The 18,890-nt window shown below is 30.7% G+C and overlaps 2 protein-coding genes across 3 annotated transcripts in view; both read right to left on the bottom strand.

The window, feature by feature from the left end:
• Positions 1–7,272, bottom strand: part of SPoCk (secretory pathway calcium atpase) — a 62,291-nt gene extending 55,019 nt beyond the window's left edge. The window contains exon 1 of one of the 2 annotated variants that reach the window (XM_068762683.1): positions 7,154–7,272. In XM_068762683.1, the coding sequence (XP_068618784.1) occupies positions 7,154–7,237 (84 nt within the window). In that variant the 5' untranslated portion in view covers positions 7,238–7,272. Of the gene's footprint in view, positions 1–6,526; positions 6,755–7,153 lie in introns of those variants that run through there. The other variant, XM_068762682.1, reaches the window with a different exon arrangement.
• A 1,609-nt stretch (positions 7,273–8,881) lies between these two features.
• Positions 8,882–13,649, bottom strand: ND-24 (NADH dehydrogenase ubiquinone). Its single transcript, XM_068762287.1, has 7 exons — positions 13,504–13,649; positions 13,270–13,395; positions 12,349–12,539; positions 11,406–11,553; positions 10,602–10,661; positions 9,882–9,958; positions 8,882–9,068 (listed from the first exon to the last, which is right to left on the bottom strand). Exons 1-7 carry the CDS (start codon positions 13,537–13,539, stop codon positions 8,969–8,971), a joined length of 738 nt encoding a protein of 245 aa, XP_068618388.1. The 5' UTR covers positions 13,540–13,649; the 3' UTR covers positions 8,882–8,968.
• Positions 13,650–18,890: the final 5,241 nt, after the last annotated feature.

Here is an 18,890-nt window from a genome sequence, read left to right as displayed (position 1 = left end):
GATATAATAATCAACGTAGTGATAATGTAGTAAAAAGTCTTTAAAAATTACTGACAGTTTACTATCTTTCCCTGAAGGCTGTATTGCTATAAGTCATTGATCTGTCGCATTTTAATATCAAAAATAATTTATGTAACACTCGTTAAGAGTGATCACTTTATATAGTGGTTGGATATATAACCAGACATCTTATATACAACAATCCGTGTTGGAATTACCACCCATAATCTCTCTTAAAGTGTGATTATCTCCCAGCAATGGGAACATAAAACAGTATATAATAACCTTCCTTAGGAATATATAAAGTATTAATTAATTTTTCATATTCCATTCAAATTATATAAAAACTAAAACCGGGAAAGCATTGAAAAACTTTACCGGAACAGATTCTTTTCATTTGGCCACATCTTTTGTTATAACAATGATAATGAGAAAATATCACGTAGATTTTTAAATAAGAAATTAAAAATGAGCATATTATATCTGGAATTGTCTTAATTAATTAAAAACCGTGCTAGGATATAAATTTTATAATAAAAATTAGGAGATTAATAGTCTAATACTAGGTTAGTGCAAAATTCTTCCTAGCCTTTAACCCACATATTGTGTGCATGGAAACAGATAGATCTAATAGTAAATTGGGCCGCCAAGAGCCTTCAAATAAATATACACTATTGGTGAATGTTTGAGAACCCTGGATTCATAAGAATCAATAAGACGTATAAACATCTTCAGCATTTCGAGTATTAAATCTTCCGAAACAATTTTTTTATAATATACACAATTAACAAGTGGTGAGTTACCTCTCTAAACCTGAATACGTAACACTCTGTGGTAGACGAAAAGGATTTGTTCGCGATATATACAACCTTACGGTTTCCGAGAGGGCTAACCAACAGTCTACACGGTTCGCAATATAACCTAATCGATAAACATAAATAGAAAATAATAAATGTGTACACATATATTTAGATACATTCATGTATCTAAATTCACATTATGACATTACTTTTACGCCACCAGTTATATAATAGCGAAATCACGTACGATTTACTGAGTTGTAATAAGAATATTAAATACTTTTTGCATTCATCCACAAGAGGAGAACGATTTCAAACAATGCCACTGTACTGCCACTGTTCGTGTCTCACGATATCATTACCGACAAGAGCATCAACGCTTCATGATTTAGTTATTAAACTAAAAATTCATGGTAATTTAAAACATTATAATCGCACGTCAATGTTTTCAGAGATTCGACTTCATTAATGCGTGTACTCATAAACAAATGAATGAAAGAACTGAATCACAAGATGTTTTTTTTTGTTGGCTCGAAGGCTTCATCGGAACTGAGTTCACGGAACGAAAGGGTCCGTGATCTTACTTCAAAGCGCCGCATAGTTCTCCTTCTTTTTCTTTTCAGCCAAAGGACGGTTCCTGCAAGGCATAGGCCTCCCTCAAAGATCACCACAATACCCGGTCTTGCGCTGCCCCCTCCATCGACTTTTCGCTACCTTAAGTATGTTGTCGGTCTACCTAGCAGAGGTCTACCTGCACCGCGTCTACCGGCTCGTGGTCGCCACTCGAGTACCTTTTTTTATGGCCTCCGCTATTGGGGGCCTCTCGTACCCCTAATTTGATGGGATCAGGGACTTTATTTACAAAATCAGTTTTTCAATTATTTTATCTTTATTCTTCTCTCACTTTCATACAGCTCAATTTCTTTTCTTCTTACCTTTTATCCTTCACAATATCTTGCTTTTTTTTTGTTCTTTCATTCCTTCTTGCTTTCATCGCCTTCCTTCCATCATCTTATTACTCTTAGGTGGCTAGGTACATTTCTTTAATTCTTTATTTTATTTGTTATCCTATTTTTTATATCACAGTTTTCTTTTTTTGGGATAGACTTTTTTAATACATTACTACACTTTTCTTATTCCATTTTAGTTTATTTTCCTATTATTAATTGACTAGTTATTTTATGTGCAGTACTCGAGTACCTTTAGGCATCATCAGCCATCAGTCACCGCTTATCTACTGACGCCTATACAAAGTGATTGGTTATTGGCGTAAAAGCTTTTAAGGGGGTCCATATTTAACTTATTGACTACTAATTAATAAGTATATACCGGACATCCTTAAGAGATGTTACACCGACCAGTGCCAAACACCGAGTGACACCGAATCACCGTGGAGAAACACGTGTAAAGTAGATTAACGGCAGTAGTCGTTGCAACATTCTAGTCGGCACCCTTTTCACATAGCGATGACAAGTAAATATCGTGGAGTTATTGCAAGTCCAACATTACCACTATATTAAAATAAAAGGTTCTTATTAACAGAAAATTGAAAAATTGCGATAAAATTTATATAAACAACACCACACAGTAATTAAAAACATCTGTACCCTAGACAAAACATATGACAAAAAATTGAATGTATGTGAGATTTTCTATGGAAAAACACTATTTACTTTTAAAAGTTTAACTATTACTACTGCTTAACAAGGCCTAATCAAAACAATAACCGTCATTTGTCAAAATTTACCAGATGTCATTAGATTTTTTTAATGCTGCTAAAACTAAACACTCCCACATATGACTACCATCATAAAAAAAAATTAAATGAAAATAGAAAAAAAAAAAACAAAATAACTGAGTCATGCAATGTATATAATAGAAAAGTGATTACTGCAAAAAAATATTGTTTATCAATAATTAAAGTGATGTGGCCGATGTAATAAAGATGTAATAAAGCCATTTTATTACATCTTTCTACTTAACTGTAAGAGGTCTAACAGCAACAGTAACAAAGATAATAAAATCTGTCAGGCAGTTAGTTTTTTCATGCCTTAGACATCCACTGCCATAGGCCTTACCCAAAGATATCTATGGAGCCATACATCATTACTATTATGCTAGGCAAGCAGATTGGCGATCGCAGTGTGGTATTGTACGCAGAGGAAGCTACTGCCTATCCTTTGGAAATTTCTTTGTGAGGAGTGGCAATCATATATCATAAATAAACAGTGTCAATTATACTAGATTGAATCCTTTAATTTGAATCTGTGACCTATGATCACAAGTCAATTCTCAATTCTCAAAAGGCAGTCACTATTGTATTAATATTCATATAATATTTACATGTACTTGTATGATAAATAATTCATACTACATACACATGAATGTAAATAAGTTCAGAATAAAAAGTGAATGCCTAATCAGAAATTCACATTCTTCTCTGACAACTTAGTTTCCAATAGCATTAAAAAAATATTAAACCTGTCAATGTGACATTAAATTAAAGTTGAAGGTGAAAAGAATAATACCTATAAAAACACCTATAAATACCACCAACCTGTCACATGACTATAGCGGCTTAAAAAAATTGTTTACCAAAGTTATCATTGTAAGATCTTTGGGGTAGTCCTTTGGCATGCAGTTGGCGACCAATGGCTTACATGATAATTGCAAAACTTAATAGAATAAGTTAAGATAGCTGTATTTTTAATATCTAGTGATCAGTTGACCAACAATGAAGATATGGAAGGACAATTTTTTTTAATAGACAAATGCTGCTTGAGTTGACAATGTTTAAGGTAGCAGCACATGAAGGCAAAACCAAACTTCTTTATAGAAATTAAGTTTGCAGCCGTCCATGTAATCCTTGGCCTATAGGATTATTTCTATCTCTATGAGACAGCCCATGCTTTTGTTATGCAGTATGTTTAATTGTAATCCTGATGATAAGCATATAAAAAATTACTATTAGCTATATCACCAGTAAAGTTTGAGGTAAATAGTTGGATGCGGGCAATGTACAAACAGTCATCTAATCAGTGGTCATAGAAATCTATGGGGGAGGCCAATGCCCTTCAGTGTATGTCTATCAGTGATATTCCATGTCAAGGGCCTGAGAGAGGGTCGAACCTCGACTTGGTCTGCAGCTATTACCTGGCTTACATTACTACCGCCTCGAAAAGCGCTAGTGCTAGAAGAATAAATTGCGTAAGATATTCCAGCATCGTTTATGTCCAATAATAATAGAAAAGGTTGGACAATAAAAATTAATACTCTACAAAAATGTGTTGCTAATATTTAAGACATTATTTGACATCATCATCTTACACATATATACATCTTTATCATCAACATAAAAACGGGAAAGTATTATGAAGTCATTCAACTTTAAGTTGAAATGATAACATAAAAATCCACTGTCACAAATCACATACAATTGTAGTGTTTCGAAATGTGATAATACTGCACTATCTGTAATACTTACATTAATACATTGATGCTTAAATAGATAACAGAATGATGCAGGAGGTTTAGGATTTCTTTAAATAATTTTCCTCAGAATTTTTAATACACATTACATTACACTTAACCATACCTTATTATACACCTATTTCTGGTGTGCATTTTCTAAATAAATAAACAAATTGTTCAAGAAATGTTATTTGAACATTAATTCTTACTAATGCAAATGCATCACAAACAATTAAATAGATAAAAGTAAAATTGAATCAAGATTTGATTACCTTAAACAGTTCCTTGATTCAGAAATTTTAACCGCATTTGAAAACTGTAGACTGGGTTCGCTCTTGGAAGCCCAGATACACCATGGAGCATCTATGATAGGCACAAATCTCTTATGGGATTATATTCTCATTTATCATTACCATTATTATTTCAGCCATAAGATGTTGTGCTGGGATATATACCTCTGCCAAGGATTTCTAATAAAATACTTGGAAGCACTCTGCATTCAATCTTTCCTTCGGTGACCTTAACAAGGTCACAAACACCTGTTGGGTGGATGTCCTAATTTGCACTCCCTGGTTTGTGGACTCTACTTCAGAACCCACACATCAGATCTTACTCCCATAAATAGTTGTAAGAAAAGTTTTTTTTTTTTATTTAGTATTAGGGAAACTGTTATTTCAAGAACTAATGTGCCAGTATCCTGCTAATAACAAATTAATTCTCATTTAAATTTAAATCTGAATTTTACTTCTTGAAAATTAGGTAAATTATTAAATAGCATTTCAAAATTTTGTTTAAAATTTATTTACACTATAAAGATATTGTTAGTGCTCTGTGAAGATGTAATTTTGTAATATTAATCAAACAAATGACTAAGTCGAATAACTATTCTTATGAAGTATTAATATATGTAAATAATAAAATAGGCTATCAGTTTGTTATAATTCGAAAATTAATCTTCTTGTTTGCTAAGCATGGAATGATACTACTTCTCTAAATTAAGCAAATGTATGAATAATAAAGATGAGAGAATATAGGCTTAATTATACTATCTTGTGATATAATAAATCCAACACATCATATATGGATAAAGTCTTTAATATACATATAATAAAATTATTTTTTCTTCTAATTTTAAAATGAAAAACTGTAACTAACAAGTACTACTATTTTCACACAGCTTATTATATGTATTTTGAACTGTTTTTTTTTATTAAGTCATTATATGATGTATGTTTCATCTATTTTGGGGCCTTAAGAAGAATGTTTATAACACAATTCTGGTCCTGTGGGAGTCATATAGTTTTTTTATAAAAAAAAATCTTACACATATTCCTTTTGTAAATTACCAGTAATAGATAAATACAGTTAATATTTTATTGCCTTTAGTAATGTGGCAAGTGATCCTATAACATGGAAATATTTCTACAAGCCACAATTAATATTTTTAATTTCAATTGAATTGAACTTGTATTAGTTGTAAAATTATTCCATAACACAAATTATAGAAGAACTGCTCATGTTAGGTCAATTATTCAAAGAGAAGCAAATTACCATCTAGGTTCTAAAAATCATAGTACCATATAGAGGTCCAAAATGCTTATCCTTACCTTTTTGGACACAATCAAGTAAATTTTCCTATGGGGGACCAACCCTAATGGTATTTAATAATATAGTATAAAAATCTGTTTATAAAGGAGTTGGACAATATAGTTTCAACAAATATTGAAATATTTTTTCAAGTGTATTTATTAATGTACGAAATTTAATTTTAAATCAATGTTTTAATAACGTGAAAATTGAAAGACAGAATATATTATATTTTGCTATAATTGCGGATTCGCTAATTAAATATTAAAACAGATAACGTATAAATAAGTGAACACTGTTGGAAATGTATAGTAAAAGTAATTTACGTGTCACGGAGAAAGTGAGCCGATTGTGCTTGTTTTTTCCCATGCCGTAATTTCAATTAAATTCAGTACGTACACAATTTATATACAAACACTTTTCCCTATTTTCAAATTTGGATAAAATCTGGCAGACTACGCTATCGATAGTTCTTGCTGTATTCTTACTAGAAAAATCTAGGTCGTTATGACTAAGCAGATCCTCGTATTTAAATTTATTGATATTGAGTCTATAATACTAATCTAAATCAATTCATAAAACAGGTATGACTTAAACGTATGGTCAGCTAATCAATAACAGTGGATATGGTATACAAACAAAATCAATAAAACATACAACTGACTAACCAAACTGGCCGTATCCTGGCTGTCTAGGGAATACTTGTCGGTGTCTTTTCCCTGGTGGTCGTTGGTGAAATTTTCATATTTACGCGTTGGGCTACTTTTCATTTTTAAACAAAATGTCCAAGAGCTTAAGCTTCGAAAGGCATTTTCACAACAGTGATACGACACAAGCCACGGACTAACAAATATACACTATCAATTCTGACAAGCCGAACGCCTGCGCTCATCGTATAATTGTCAAGTTTGACTGAATGAAAGTACTATGGATCTTCATTCATCGAGCTCCGATTTACGCAATTGTCTTGTACAATATAACTAATTGGTTATAATTGAAAAAGCAACCTTATCCTCATCTATGTAACGTATTATTGATAATCTAAATAATTTGCAACTATCTATATAACGACTTGGCGCCAACAAAGAAAACCTGTCAAACCTTATTTATTCCAGTTCTAAAAAACCTAAAAATTAAGAGTGGTAGAATTTCATCATAAGTCTAGCCTAGGTCGGTATTGGTAAAAGGCAGTTACGAAGGTTAATTATTACGTCTAAGGACGATACTTATGTTTACTATATACTTATAACAATTTGTGAAAAGAAATTATGAAAAAAAAAATAATAACATCTTACTCGTGAAAAATTTCTTGTATTGACATCCCATAACTGTATCTTTGTATATTCTTTAACACCTTCTGTCTTATTACGATGGAACATCTGTTAATAATTATCAAGCACTATCATAAAATTAAATTATGTTATACACTTTTACACCGATGACAATGTACACACATACTAAACAATTAGATAACAGCTTTATATCTAAAAGTTCATATTAATTTTATATTTTATTATATTCTAAACTACAATTCTCTTCAACGACTTTCCTCAATACACTAACAACATTACTGAAAATTATTTCCTCACTGACAGAATCCTTATCAAAGAACAACGTAAATATAAGCAGTAATGAATACAGTGTGTTTCAGAAACTAAGAAAAGTATCATTAAATAATTTGATATGCGCTCAAAACATATTTTCTTTTGTTACTGTTTGAGTCTTTCAAATTAACTGTGACTTTATTAATTCATGCAGTGAGATAATGAAATGGATTCCTTCACGAAATTACCTATTATTTTAACAGTATTATATACATTAAGGCTGATGTTCATTTATGGTATCAAGAGGATATAATTAACATAAATATGCATATCCATACCATCCTTGCAATGATCCAATGGATACGGGTGCTTCAAATATATAGCATTAAAATTATATGACATTTTATTTTCGATTACAATATTATTTTTGTGATGAGTTGAGTATAGTTTTTCTTCCATGATTACACCTGGTTATGGTGCCATCGTAACGAAAGGGTTAATAAATTTAAAAACATACGTAAGAATAAAGTAAATGACATTAACGTTGTTATGCTTGGTCTACACAGAGTATCAGATTGATTACAAATAATTAAGCCTTTAAAAATTTCTATAAAAAATCTCTAATATTAATCTTTATTACTATATCAATTTTATAAGGCCATATTTAACAAATTTTTATTTTTATTTTAGATTTTTGTAATCAGCCTGTATATGGTTTCATGAGATAACAAGGCTATCGATGTATCGACGTCATATAGACCGTGGTGTGTTAAAAAAAACTTATTACTATGCAAAAATTGTTGGAATTACCTAATTACCGGTAACGAGAAATTATTAAACAATTTGTATTGTATAGTTTAAATATATAAAAATAATGGTAGTAAAATATTGTATTAAATATGTCGCAAATTTAAAACTTGTTGATTTTTGCCTTCTTTTTTAAGTTTTCTGTGAAAACTTTATCTAGTGTGCCTATATACTGTAGCTGTTTACTTGGTTATTATATTTTTGATATGAACAGTATATAGCATTATAAATTTGTTTATGATAAATTGAATTTAAGTTGATCAGTGACATATATTATACATTACGTCTTAATTGTTGATAGTAAATATTAATTCAATCAAATTTAATAAAGATAACACACATATAACTACACCATTATGCAAATGTTGCAGATAATTTACATTGAACAGGTATGTAGACTTCCTAGTCTATAGAAATTATTGCAACATATTTTTGTTTTGTCATTAAATCAGCTGATAGAAAGCCGCTACAAGTCATAGGGCTTCTTCAAAGATTGGTCTTGCGCTGCCTCCCTCCAATCACTTTTCACAACCTTGACTATGTTATCAATCCATCTAGTGGGGAACTATCTAATATTGTAGAGTATAAGTACAATTGTTCAGGTAACCTGGATAAGTTTTTCATCGCCAAAATTCCTATAAAAGCAATAAAACAAAAACAGTTAAAACATAGTTCAAAATAAAAACAAAGTAACATGATCTCTTTATTTCGATATTTCCTAGTTAAATAAATCTTTACAAAACAAAATAACTACATGTTTTAAGCTTTCAGGGAGTCTTGTAGACCGAAGCCAGGCCCAGTTGGTTCTTCAGTCAATGAAGTGAGCCCTCCCAATGGCTCTGCAGCAAAGCGGCCATTTCTGCGAAAAGATTTTTTTTTTAATATTTGTAAATAGTGGATATTAATGTGTTTTTTTTACAGAAAAAACTTTTGTAAAATTATTAAAACTATATGAATTAGAGGGTCGAAGTAAGTTACCACCCAAGGAAGTATCTGTTTCTTATTATTAGACAGAAAGATTGGGTCGAGCTTAGTTGTGTTTACAGACTTACAGTTATTATTTAGACCTAAATGTCATTGTAACAACTTCATCACTGATGGTTTCCAAATTCAAATAAGTTTTTGAAATTTGAATTCGAATGCGGAAAAATTATCTCACACTAATAGATATTGTGACTGTAGTGGCCAGGAATATAGAGAATTCCCCTGTGAATGCTACAAACTCATCCTATTTTGATATTAAAAAATTATAAAAGAAATGTCAGTGAAAAAAATCGGTGGATGAGTCGAGCTGTGGAGTGATCTTATTGGAAATCTTTGAGGGTGGTTTATTTTCATTAGTGGGCGCCTATGGTTGTGATATGGAAAAAACGACTGTTAATTCTTAAATACTATAACAGGTTGTCAGTGCAGATGTATATAGATTATATTTATTTATTGTATGAATTTAAGTTTTCGATTACCAATCTGGAGGCAGTAGAAGCGACCTGGGTTGGCCCTCCACTAGGTCAGGGTCAGTCAGGGTCTTGGGAAGTCCATGGATGAAATCATAGTAAGAACAGAGATTGTTGTGATCTTTGGGGAAGTATGCCTTGCAGCGAGCGTTTATCGACTGACATAATGATGATAATATGTACATAATTTTTAAATATGAAAGCAAATGATAACATACCTCGGGCCAGGTTTAGGTTTTTCGTCTCTCTTTAACTTTTCAATTATTTCCTTGGTGTCTTCAACAGTAAGATCCTCCTGAAAAAAAATTAAAAACAGTAATGAATGGAATTAATCATGAAATACTCATTAAATATAGTATTCTATATGTTGCCAAGTCAAGCTAAAATATTTTTTCTGTATATGTGTTATAATGCATTCATTCATTACTTTTACAGCATCATTGAACTACTACAGTAAAAGGCTTTGAGTTCAGAAAAATTACCATGAGAATTTTTTTTGTTAGTATTCAAATCAAATTTGCTTTCAAATTTCACATGATGATGGTTCATGTAGCTAAATATATCATATTTCATACAAGATTATATGTTATAGGTGTTATAGCTTAAAAGGAGTGAATTCATAGCTCATTTATCAATAAAAAGCTAGTTGCTTTTTTTTCAATTGAAACAGCAAGCAATTCTGCAGTCTCTGATAAAAAAATATGTTTTCAATATGTAGTATTTTGATTTTTGAAAACGTTTTTTTATTTATGTTATTTATTATTCCAGAAACCAATGATTTATGGACAGTGTATTTTACTTAAAGCTTTTACACCTACCATCCTGTATTTACAGCTCTATATCATTGAACTGTAACAATTAACTTTTTCTTATTACGAGATAATATGCTGGATATATGATTAAACATTATGTTAAATATATGTGTTAAAATTACTTACATAGTAGTCATCATTAACTTGGATCATGGGGGCATTTACACAAGCCCCGAGACATTCAACCTGTGAAATAGAGATCCATTAAGAGCTATGATTTAGTATGTACCATATTTATTTGATATTTACTCACTGCAATGTATTCCTTATTCAAATTTGAATAAGGGTGTTTAAAATTTATTCTTTTTTAGTGTTTCATTGATATAATTAAAACACTAAATTAGTCTCATCTTCGATATGAAATATGAATACAAATATTCCATACACATTCAAAATTTTAGATTGTTATTGGTTTTGTATTGCCATAATGTTAAAAATTTGATGTATGTTAAACATATTAGTTTAAGTGCTATTCATAACATTAGTTTTACAATGAAGAGCTCTCATTTCAATCTATTGAGTTTTATAATTGGTAACTTTTTCTGAAAGTTTAAAACATAGTTGAATAGATAAACAAAATAATGTACAAATACGTAATTGTATAAATATAATTTTTTTTGACTTAAGTCACGACCTCAAATTCTATAATTATTTTGCCCTAATAATCTATTTAAGTTGTAATATTATGAATAAAATTCTTAGAATAGAGCATTTGTACGGAAATCTTCTGCTAATGAGATGAGAGAGAACTATCTGAATTTGTTATGGTCTTTTATGAGGTCAAGGAGCATTTTTGGCTGTTATGGCTTAAAGTTAACGGACACCATTATAGGAGACCACAATTTAATGTTGGTTTCTAGTAACTAATATACAGTAATTTAGCCATTGTAGGAATTGAGTTTTGAATCAGTCAACATCCAATTTACTAACCTCGGAAATTGAAAACTTCCCACAAGGACTGTTGCCGCCAACTTCGCAGTTTGTTGCTTCTTTGACAGCCTTAAGTACAGTATCGGAGCCACGGAGCCAACATGGTGTTGTTGTGCACACTTGGATGTGGTATTTTCCAATTGGCCGTCTATAAATATAAATTGTAATATATATATTTAGGTGGCCAAAACAGCCATTGGCAAATTTAAGACTAAATTTTAATTCCATTTACGTAGCCTGCATTACATCCACTATGTTACACTACTGGATTTGCCTGGGATTATTACCGTTTCCCTATGAGGCCTATCTATTAGCTATGCAAAGACTATATAACAACATACATAAGGAAGTGCTAATTTATTGATGGTATGTAATGGATTTCCTCTGGTACATTGTGATATAGGTCATGGTTTATAAAATCACAGAAAGAATTTAGGTGTATCTGGTTGGATAGGTTTAGTTGTGCGAGCTTCGAATGGATGAATTTATAACTTGTAGCTTTTTGTTGTTAACAAAAACCTTTAAAGCTTTTACACCTATTTCCAATCATCATGTATAAAGTGATCATGCTAAAATATTAGGTGGACCCGAAAATAATGACTACATTTTTAATAAGTTTTTATTTCTAATCAACAATATTTTCACCTTTGTTATCAACGCCTTTTAAAATCTAGTATGTAAATTTTCAATGTCGGAGCAGTAAAAACTTTTTTATAAAATTTGTCAACAGAAACAACATTATTTTCTGGTCCACTTAAACTTAATAAATAAATGGTCTCACTCTGCCAAACACTGCGCCACATTGCTATGCATGTTGAAAATAAAAGAGGTACCAAAACTGACCAAGGCATAACTGTGACAACTCTGACAAGAATGCATAATTGAGGAGAATATATAATTGAAACTAAGAAACGCTTATACCTTATGAATACATGGCACCCACCTGATAAACATGGTGTAAAAGGTTGCAACCTCATACACTCTCATACGTGGTACATTTAACATGTCAGCAACTTTATGCATAGCAGAAATGGGCAGCCATCCACCATTCTGACGCTGTGCCAAATCCAACAAGGGAATCATAGCACCTCTCTTATGGCCTTCAGGGTAGATACCAAGAAGAGCATCTATCCGCTGAAATAGCAAAACGAGACATATATAGTTATTGCAAAGAAATTATCTGTAAAATTATATACGAAACTTTATTCACTGGGCAGAGTTCATATTGTCCTTTCACATGCATTTTTGAAGACGTTAGAAAAACAGATTGTTGTTATATATTTAATAAGTAGAAATAAATTTAAAGGTAAGATTAAATTAATTAAAATTTAAGTAAGCAAGTAAAAATTTATATGTATTTTTTATCATCTTCTTCATTGATGACAAATACCATCCCAATATTTATATTACAGAGTTTTTTTTCATTGAACTAGTGATTAGTGTCCACAAACCGCCGAGAGTTAAAAATGGATTCAAAGCAAGAACATGATAAATCAAAGGTTTTAAATTATAATAATCTTATTGGATATCTATGAGGAAGGCTATGTCTAGCGGTGATTGATATTGTGAGATGATCAATGTAAAGAAAATGCTTTAAAAACAATTCTTATATATACAAAACTAACGACGTCTACTAACTAACTCTACGTATTAGATAAAGTTCGAAACCAAAATTTAAATAAAGAACTATTGCTTCATTACTTAAAAAATAAACTTTATTTTTCAGCTGTTTTCATTTGAAGGTTAGATAGCTTTGAAAGTGAGAGTTCCTTGCAGTAAAGTGTCATTCTAAATTTAAAAAATGTAACAGAGAAAACATAAGATATTAAATGGAATATAAAAAAGATATCAGATAACAACATACCTTTTGATTTTCCGGAGAAAATTCGAATGGAATATTAGGATTGTCTTCAGGACTGTCGCGGTGCACGAACAAGCTATCATGCTGCAGGCTACTGCTTGTTTGTATAGCCCTTGATGAGACACGCCACTAAAAGTTTACATTGCACGGTTATTGTAATTGCGACTAGTATTTAATTGGACATTATGTAATTTTTGTTTAGGTGAATATATAGTTTATGCATATTTTTCGACGTACCAATCCCTGCACCCCAGCCCTTAGACTTGAAAGCATTATTCAAGTTTGTTACAGTTAACTATATTGTTATTGCGAATCACTGTTCGCGAACAAATTCAGCTTTACGATTTTTTTTCTTGATACAAAATTGCTTGCATTGAAACAACTGTTATTGCCAGTAAAAAATAATTGTCAAAAATATTTCTTGGTACATAATAAAAAAAAACTTGTTTTGATAATCATCTAATAAACTTTTACACTACTTTTTTACCTTAAAATTAATTATATATAACTATACAAAACTTATCATAAGATTTTTTTTATGAAACAACTACTTATTGGCTAAATAGTAAAATAGACTTAAAGAAATTTTAAGAATCATTGTTTCTGTCTTTCAACATGTTTTAAATGCTATGCTGTAATATAAATATTATAAAATTATTAATTAATTAGTCATAACAGTAGTAAATAAATTTTATAAAAAATGATGTTTAATACTTTGAAGTCCATAGAAATAATATAGGCTTTAGTAAATGGGTACGTTACAAAAAATAAATAAATCTACTGATCGTAAAAATATACTGGGTATCGAGTAAAACATGTCCCAAACATATTGTAAATGCTGTAGAACTAAAACGCTCTATTTCACAATATGAAAACAAGGGCTGAAAATTTTATTAATAACGTGAGAAACCCAGAAACCGAAAGAGACAGCTTCTTACAAGCCTTAATTTGATACGATTTTAGATCTTTGTAAAATGTAGCATAGTTACTAGCAAAGAAAATGTTTTTATTCAAATTAGAATTAAATGACGCTACATCAATATATTCAATACCTTAAAATTATAGTTTATTTGTAATATATAGGTTTATTTAAAAATTAAGTATTATAATTAATTTGATTTATAATAAACATGTAATTTATTTTAATATTGAGATGAAAAGACATGCTTAGCAAGCAAATGAAGTTAAAATATTTTTTGATTAAAACCCTAAAATCCTGTAGCAACTGCAATGCATATTGAGCGCTGTTTTAATTTAACTCGGCCTGGAAGCATTGGCTATTTTTAAAGACCGAATACGAACGCGGTATCAAATGAAGCGTTATTGGCTCCAGTTGCTAAATGCTAAAATATAGCCAATAAAAGATATTGCTAGTGATGTGAAACAGCATGTTAAATAAAATTGGTATAATTGGGCTTGTAAGGTTGTAATTTGTGTATTAAAACGATGTTTATATGACACAATTCGTAAAATCTAAAATTCGTTCCTTTGATAAGAATGTTCCTTTGATATGAATGATAGTAAATAAATGCTTGAAGACGGAGTTATTTGACATGACAGAATTGTTCTATATTCTAAAGACCAATTAATAAAACTTACTTTCATGAAAACTGTTATTAATCTTAGAAAAGTATGAATATTAGATTTATCATTTTTTTACATATTTAACATATAGACTTTACATATTTTGGTGTTTATGTCAGGTGTTATCATTCGTACTCTGCATGAAATACATAACATCACCACACCACACCACACAAAACCAGTATTTCTCATGTCCTAAAATCAGACTGCTAAGAGAAATACACTATTATAAATGATTTGTATATTTATTTTGTAAGAACCTTTGTGTTCCATAAGTGACTATAGTAGGAAGTCATATTATAAAACAATTTTAATCTGTAAGTCAGTTAAATGCAGTTAAGGGAATATATTTCGCAAGGTAAAACAAAGATGGCGTTGTATTATAATGCACATTATAAAATACATTGTCATTATTTTTGTACATTTATTTGTAATTAGAAAAACCCTTTTTCAAACTTAAAACTGTTAGTAAATATTTTCAATGTGTTAATTATGAAGAAAAGGTAAAATTAATTATATGATTAATGCAACGAAACATTGTACTAATGATTTCAGTATTTTACGGTAGATGACACTACCAGTACGAATTAATAAAATAATACAATACAAACACTGTATAAGACACGATAATATAATATTATAACAGGTATGCTTTATTTTATTTCGTTGTTTGTATAGTTTTTATATTTTTTTGTATAATTTTAAACAGGAAAGACGTTCACAGACTGGGCCATAATTATGTTTTTAATTTAAAAAAATATATTTAACTAGAAGCTAATTTAATTCATATCCAGGTAAAAGGAGACTGTAGAGCGTTGTATACTTATATTAGAGTGATATTACTGATAAGTAAGAATATATAATTTACTAGTATATATCGATATACACTCATTGGAATGTTTCAGAAGAAATTTTACAATATAATAATAACATTGTAAATTGGTACGAAAACCAATTAAGCATGAGTTTTACAACACTAGCCGCTGTCGGGCTGTACCATATGCCTATACTCGAGCTTCTATGTGAAAAAGGTGAAAACAAAAGAAAAACGTACCAACACAGCGCCACATCGGCAAAACAAAGAAGCGGTTGTTATGGCGACTGGAGCTCCGGTACTGCGCTTCATACAGTGTTACTCATTTAGTACATATTCTTTAATTTAAATTATAAATACGTTCTGGCCAGTAACAATACGATACTAAAATGAAAATATGCGTAATTAAATTTACAAGAAAAATAAACATCTAGTCAAATCATTTCTTGAATACGTAATGTAATATATGGTACATATAGGTATGTAGCCGTAAGGTATATATGTATATACATTGTTACAAAGACAAGAGTATCTTTGCACCTTTGTGATATTAGCTGGCAGTGCTAGGTTCCCATGGCATAGCAAAAAATGAGGCCAAACTTGTACTTACCGAGATAATCCAGGTTCTAGTTCTTGTCTTTAACATGACGATGACCAGGGGATTCTTTCCTGTACACTGGAAGTGTGGGGAAGCCATGGTTTTAAAGACTTCCAAAACTCTAGGACTTCAATGTCTTTTTGTTCACATTTTTCTATTAACTTTAAAATGAATTTTAGGTCTACATCAGAGGAAGATGGACGGATAAAATACTACATAGCTGAATACTGACATCTATGAACTATATTCTCGCTGCTGTTCGAATAGCTTTTGAAGATTTCGCAGGATTTAGGGCAGGGCATAGAGATTGCCTAGACTAAGATCTCTTTTAAGGTAGCGAAGTCTGAAGGCTTCCGGGGAATCTTCGATCAGGTTACTACTTTCTACTAATTTACCAGATTAGAAGCCTGCTGTGCGGTTAGATCCTTTCAGCAGATGCTACATGCAGTGGTAACATATAAAGAACCCACGAAGGAAAATATCAGGAGGACAACAGATGTCATTAGCTTTACCGGTTTCATCGACTTAATATGTACTATATTTTAGGATTATATCTCAAACTTTCAACTTAAGTTCTCTTCTTAAATTACAACTGTTAAAATATATAGCATAAATATAAAATAGAACATAAAACATGCTGTATATAGACCTACTCAATGATTCTGCTAAACGAAGTAAGAATCGTCATGCTTGTTACTACCCAAATATAATTTTAAATTTTAGTTATTTTTGAGTTGGAGGGATTCAATAATGTTAATAATCATAAGTGTAATCCTATGTACTATTAATAACGTTGTTTTGTAATAAAAACAGATGATCAAGATTGTAGATGTACTGAAAAACTTAATTTACTTTCTTATTCATGTCTGGTTAAATATCATTGTAAATTGTATTGTGAGAAATGCCATAAAAAGTTATCATTTCAACCGTAAGATGTGTAGTGCTGGCATGTCCAGCTGTGGACGTCTTCTGACTTCCAATAGGACCGTTTAAAAGAAGCCGGCAATCCGGGTCTATCCGGGTCTCTGATAAAAAAGAAATATAAAATAATTTGTTAGATCTTAACTTTTTTTTTTATTGGTCCCCACTATTGGGGACCTCTCGTTCCCCTATCTCGTGTGGGACAGGGACTTTTTATTTCTAATAATTTTATCATATTTTTTATTATTATCATTCTTCTCTTTCCTGTACCATATTATCTGTCGTACTGTTTCTTTCGTTCTACAATTTTCCCAGTCTTTCTCTTTCATTCCATTAGCCATTCATCCATCCTCAACCACTACATTCTAGGTTTCCTTACTATTTTATTTTGCAACATTACATTTATTGTTCAAACATTTAACACATATTTTCTTAATAATTATCATATTATATTATACTGTTTATTGCACTATATTTGGTACTACTTTATTTATTTTATTTCTATATTTTAGTGTTTGCTTTACTTTTTTATTCATATTCAAGTCAATCTATTACTGTGTTTTATTTTTACCTTAGATCTTAACTTTGAAGCTTAGTTTAATATCTACAGTTTATTTTATTGAGGTATTTATTTCGGTTTATCACAGACAACGGCTTCCCGGTTCATGTTTCGGTATGACATTATTCGAGAAGTTAAAAAAAATATTTCACTTAAAAGAACGTCGTATCTGAAAGAATTCGCAGGCATCAGTCCTCGTACCGCGATTAGACACGGCGATACACGAAATGGCCGCCTCAATGCGTTCGAAAATTAGTTAACGGGACATTTGGTGGTGGCATTGATAAGAAATTAGATTTCCGAACGCAACGCGCCGAGCGTACGTCCGACAATAAAGCAGAAATTAGGTTTTTAGAAAGCATATTGTTGTTTACGAATAACAATTTTAGGTTCTTCGATAAGCATTGAGAAACTAAAAGTGATTGTAATTGTTTTTTTAACGACAAATCTAACTTATTATCTGTGAAATTATTCTTTTGTTTTCAATTAGATTGTTTTGTTGACTTGTAACATATGTTAATATACAATCCAGGCGCACAAGAAAGTAAACGAATTTTTGGCTGATTCGTGTAGACTTCTACCATATACCGTTGAAGAAGATTTAAATTAGTTAGGCCTTTGAAATAAATATATTTGGATTTGTAACATATATCCGTAGAAGAACGAAAATAACAAAGCACAGCAACATTGCTTCCTTGTTGAGCGATGAAAAACGTCACACTTCGTTCCTAAAATTCAGCAAAGATGTCGTACAGATTGTAATAGAGAGAAATAAAACAAAGCAATAAAGGTTAGATCAGAAATTTATAAAATGTGAAATACCTATTTATTATATCATAATGAAAATATTATATGAATTTAATTAGATAGACAAAAAGGAGGCAAGAATTAATAATTGTACTGTGATATAAAAGGAAACCTACTGTGATATTTTGGGAGCGAAGACGAATCAAGAAAGGTGGTGTATAGTAGAAGACTAATATGCCAGAGGAATGTAAGATATTGTGAAGAAAAATAGAGAAATGTATGACTGACTTAAAAGGAGAGTAAAAAATATAAATGGAAGTGAAAAATTATTGAATTGTATAAATCCTGTCTCTCTCAAAATAGGAGTGAACGAGAGGTCCCCAACGACGGGAAGCAAGACC

The sequence above is a fragment of the Battus philenor genome, unplaced genomic scaffold, assembly GCF_028537555.1.
Source record: "Battus philenor isolate CCGP_79_NKW_IND1 unplaced genomic scaffold, ilBatPhil1.0.hap1 SCAF_16, whole genome shotgun sequence".
NCBI classification, from domain to species: domain Eukaryota; kingdom Metazoa; phylum Arthropoda; class Insecta; order Lepidoptera; family Papilionidae; genus Battus; species Battus philenor.
Note: the sequence above shows the minus strand (reverse complement) of the source record. Positions and strands in the feature narration are given on the sequence as shown.

Bases quoted from the DNA above. Each gene is read 5' to 3' on its own strand.
- ND-24 (XM_068762287.1), bottom strand. From the start codon at position 13,539: ATGCTTTCAAGTCTAAGGGCTGGGGTGCAGGGATTG. The intron at 12,540-13,269 runs GTATGTTGTTAT...TTGCTATTTCAG, and splicing joins TTTCTCCGGAAAATCAAAAG to CGGATAGATGCTCTTCTTGG. The intron at 11,554-12,348 runs GTGGGTGCCATG...TTATATTTATAG, and splicing joins TTTTACACCATGTTTATCAG to ACGGCCAATTGGAAAATACC.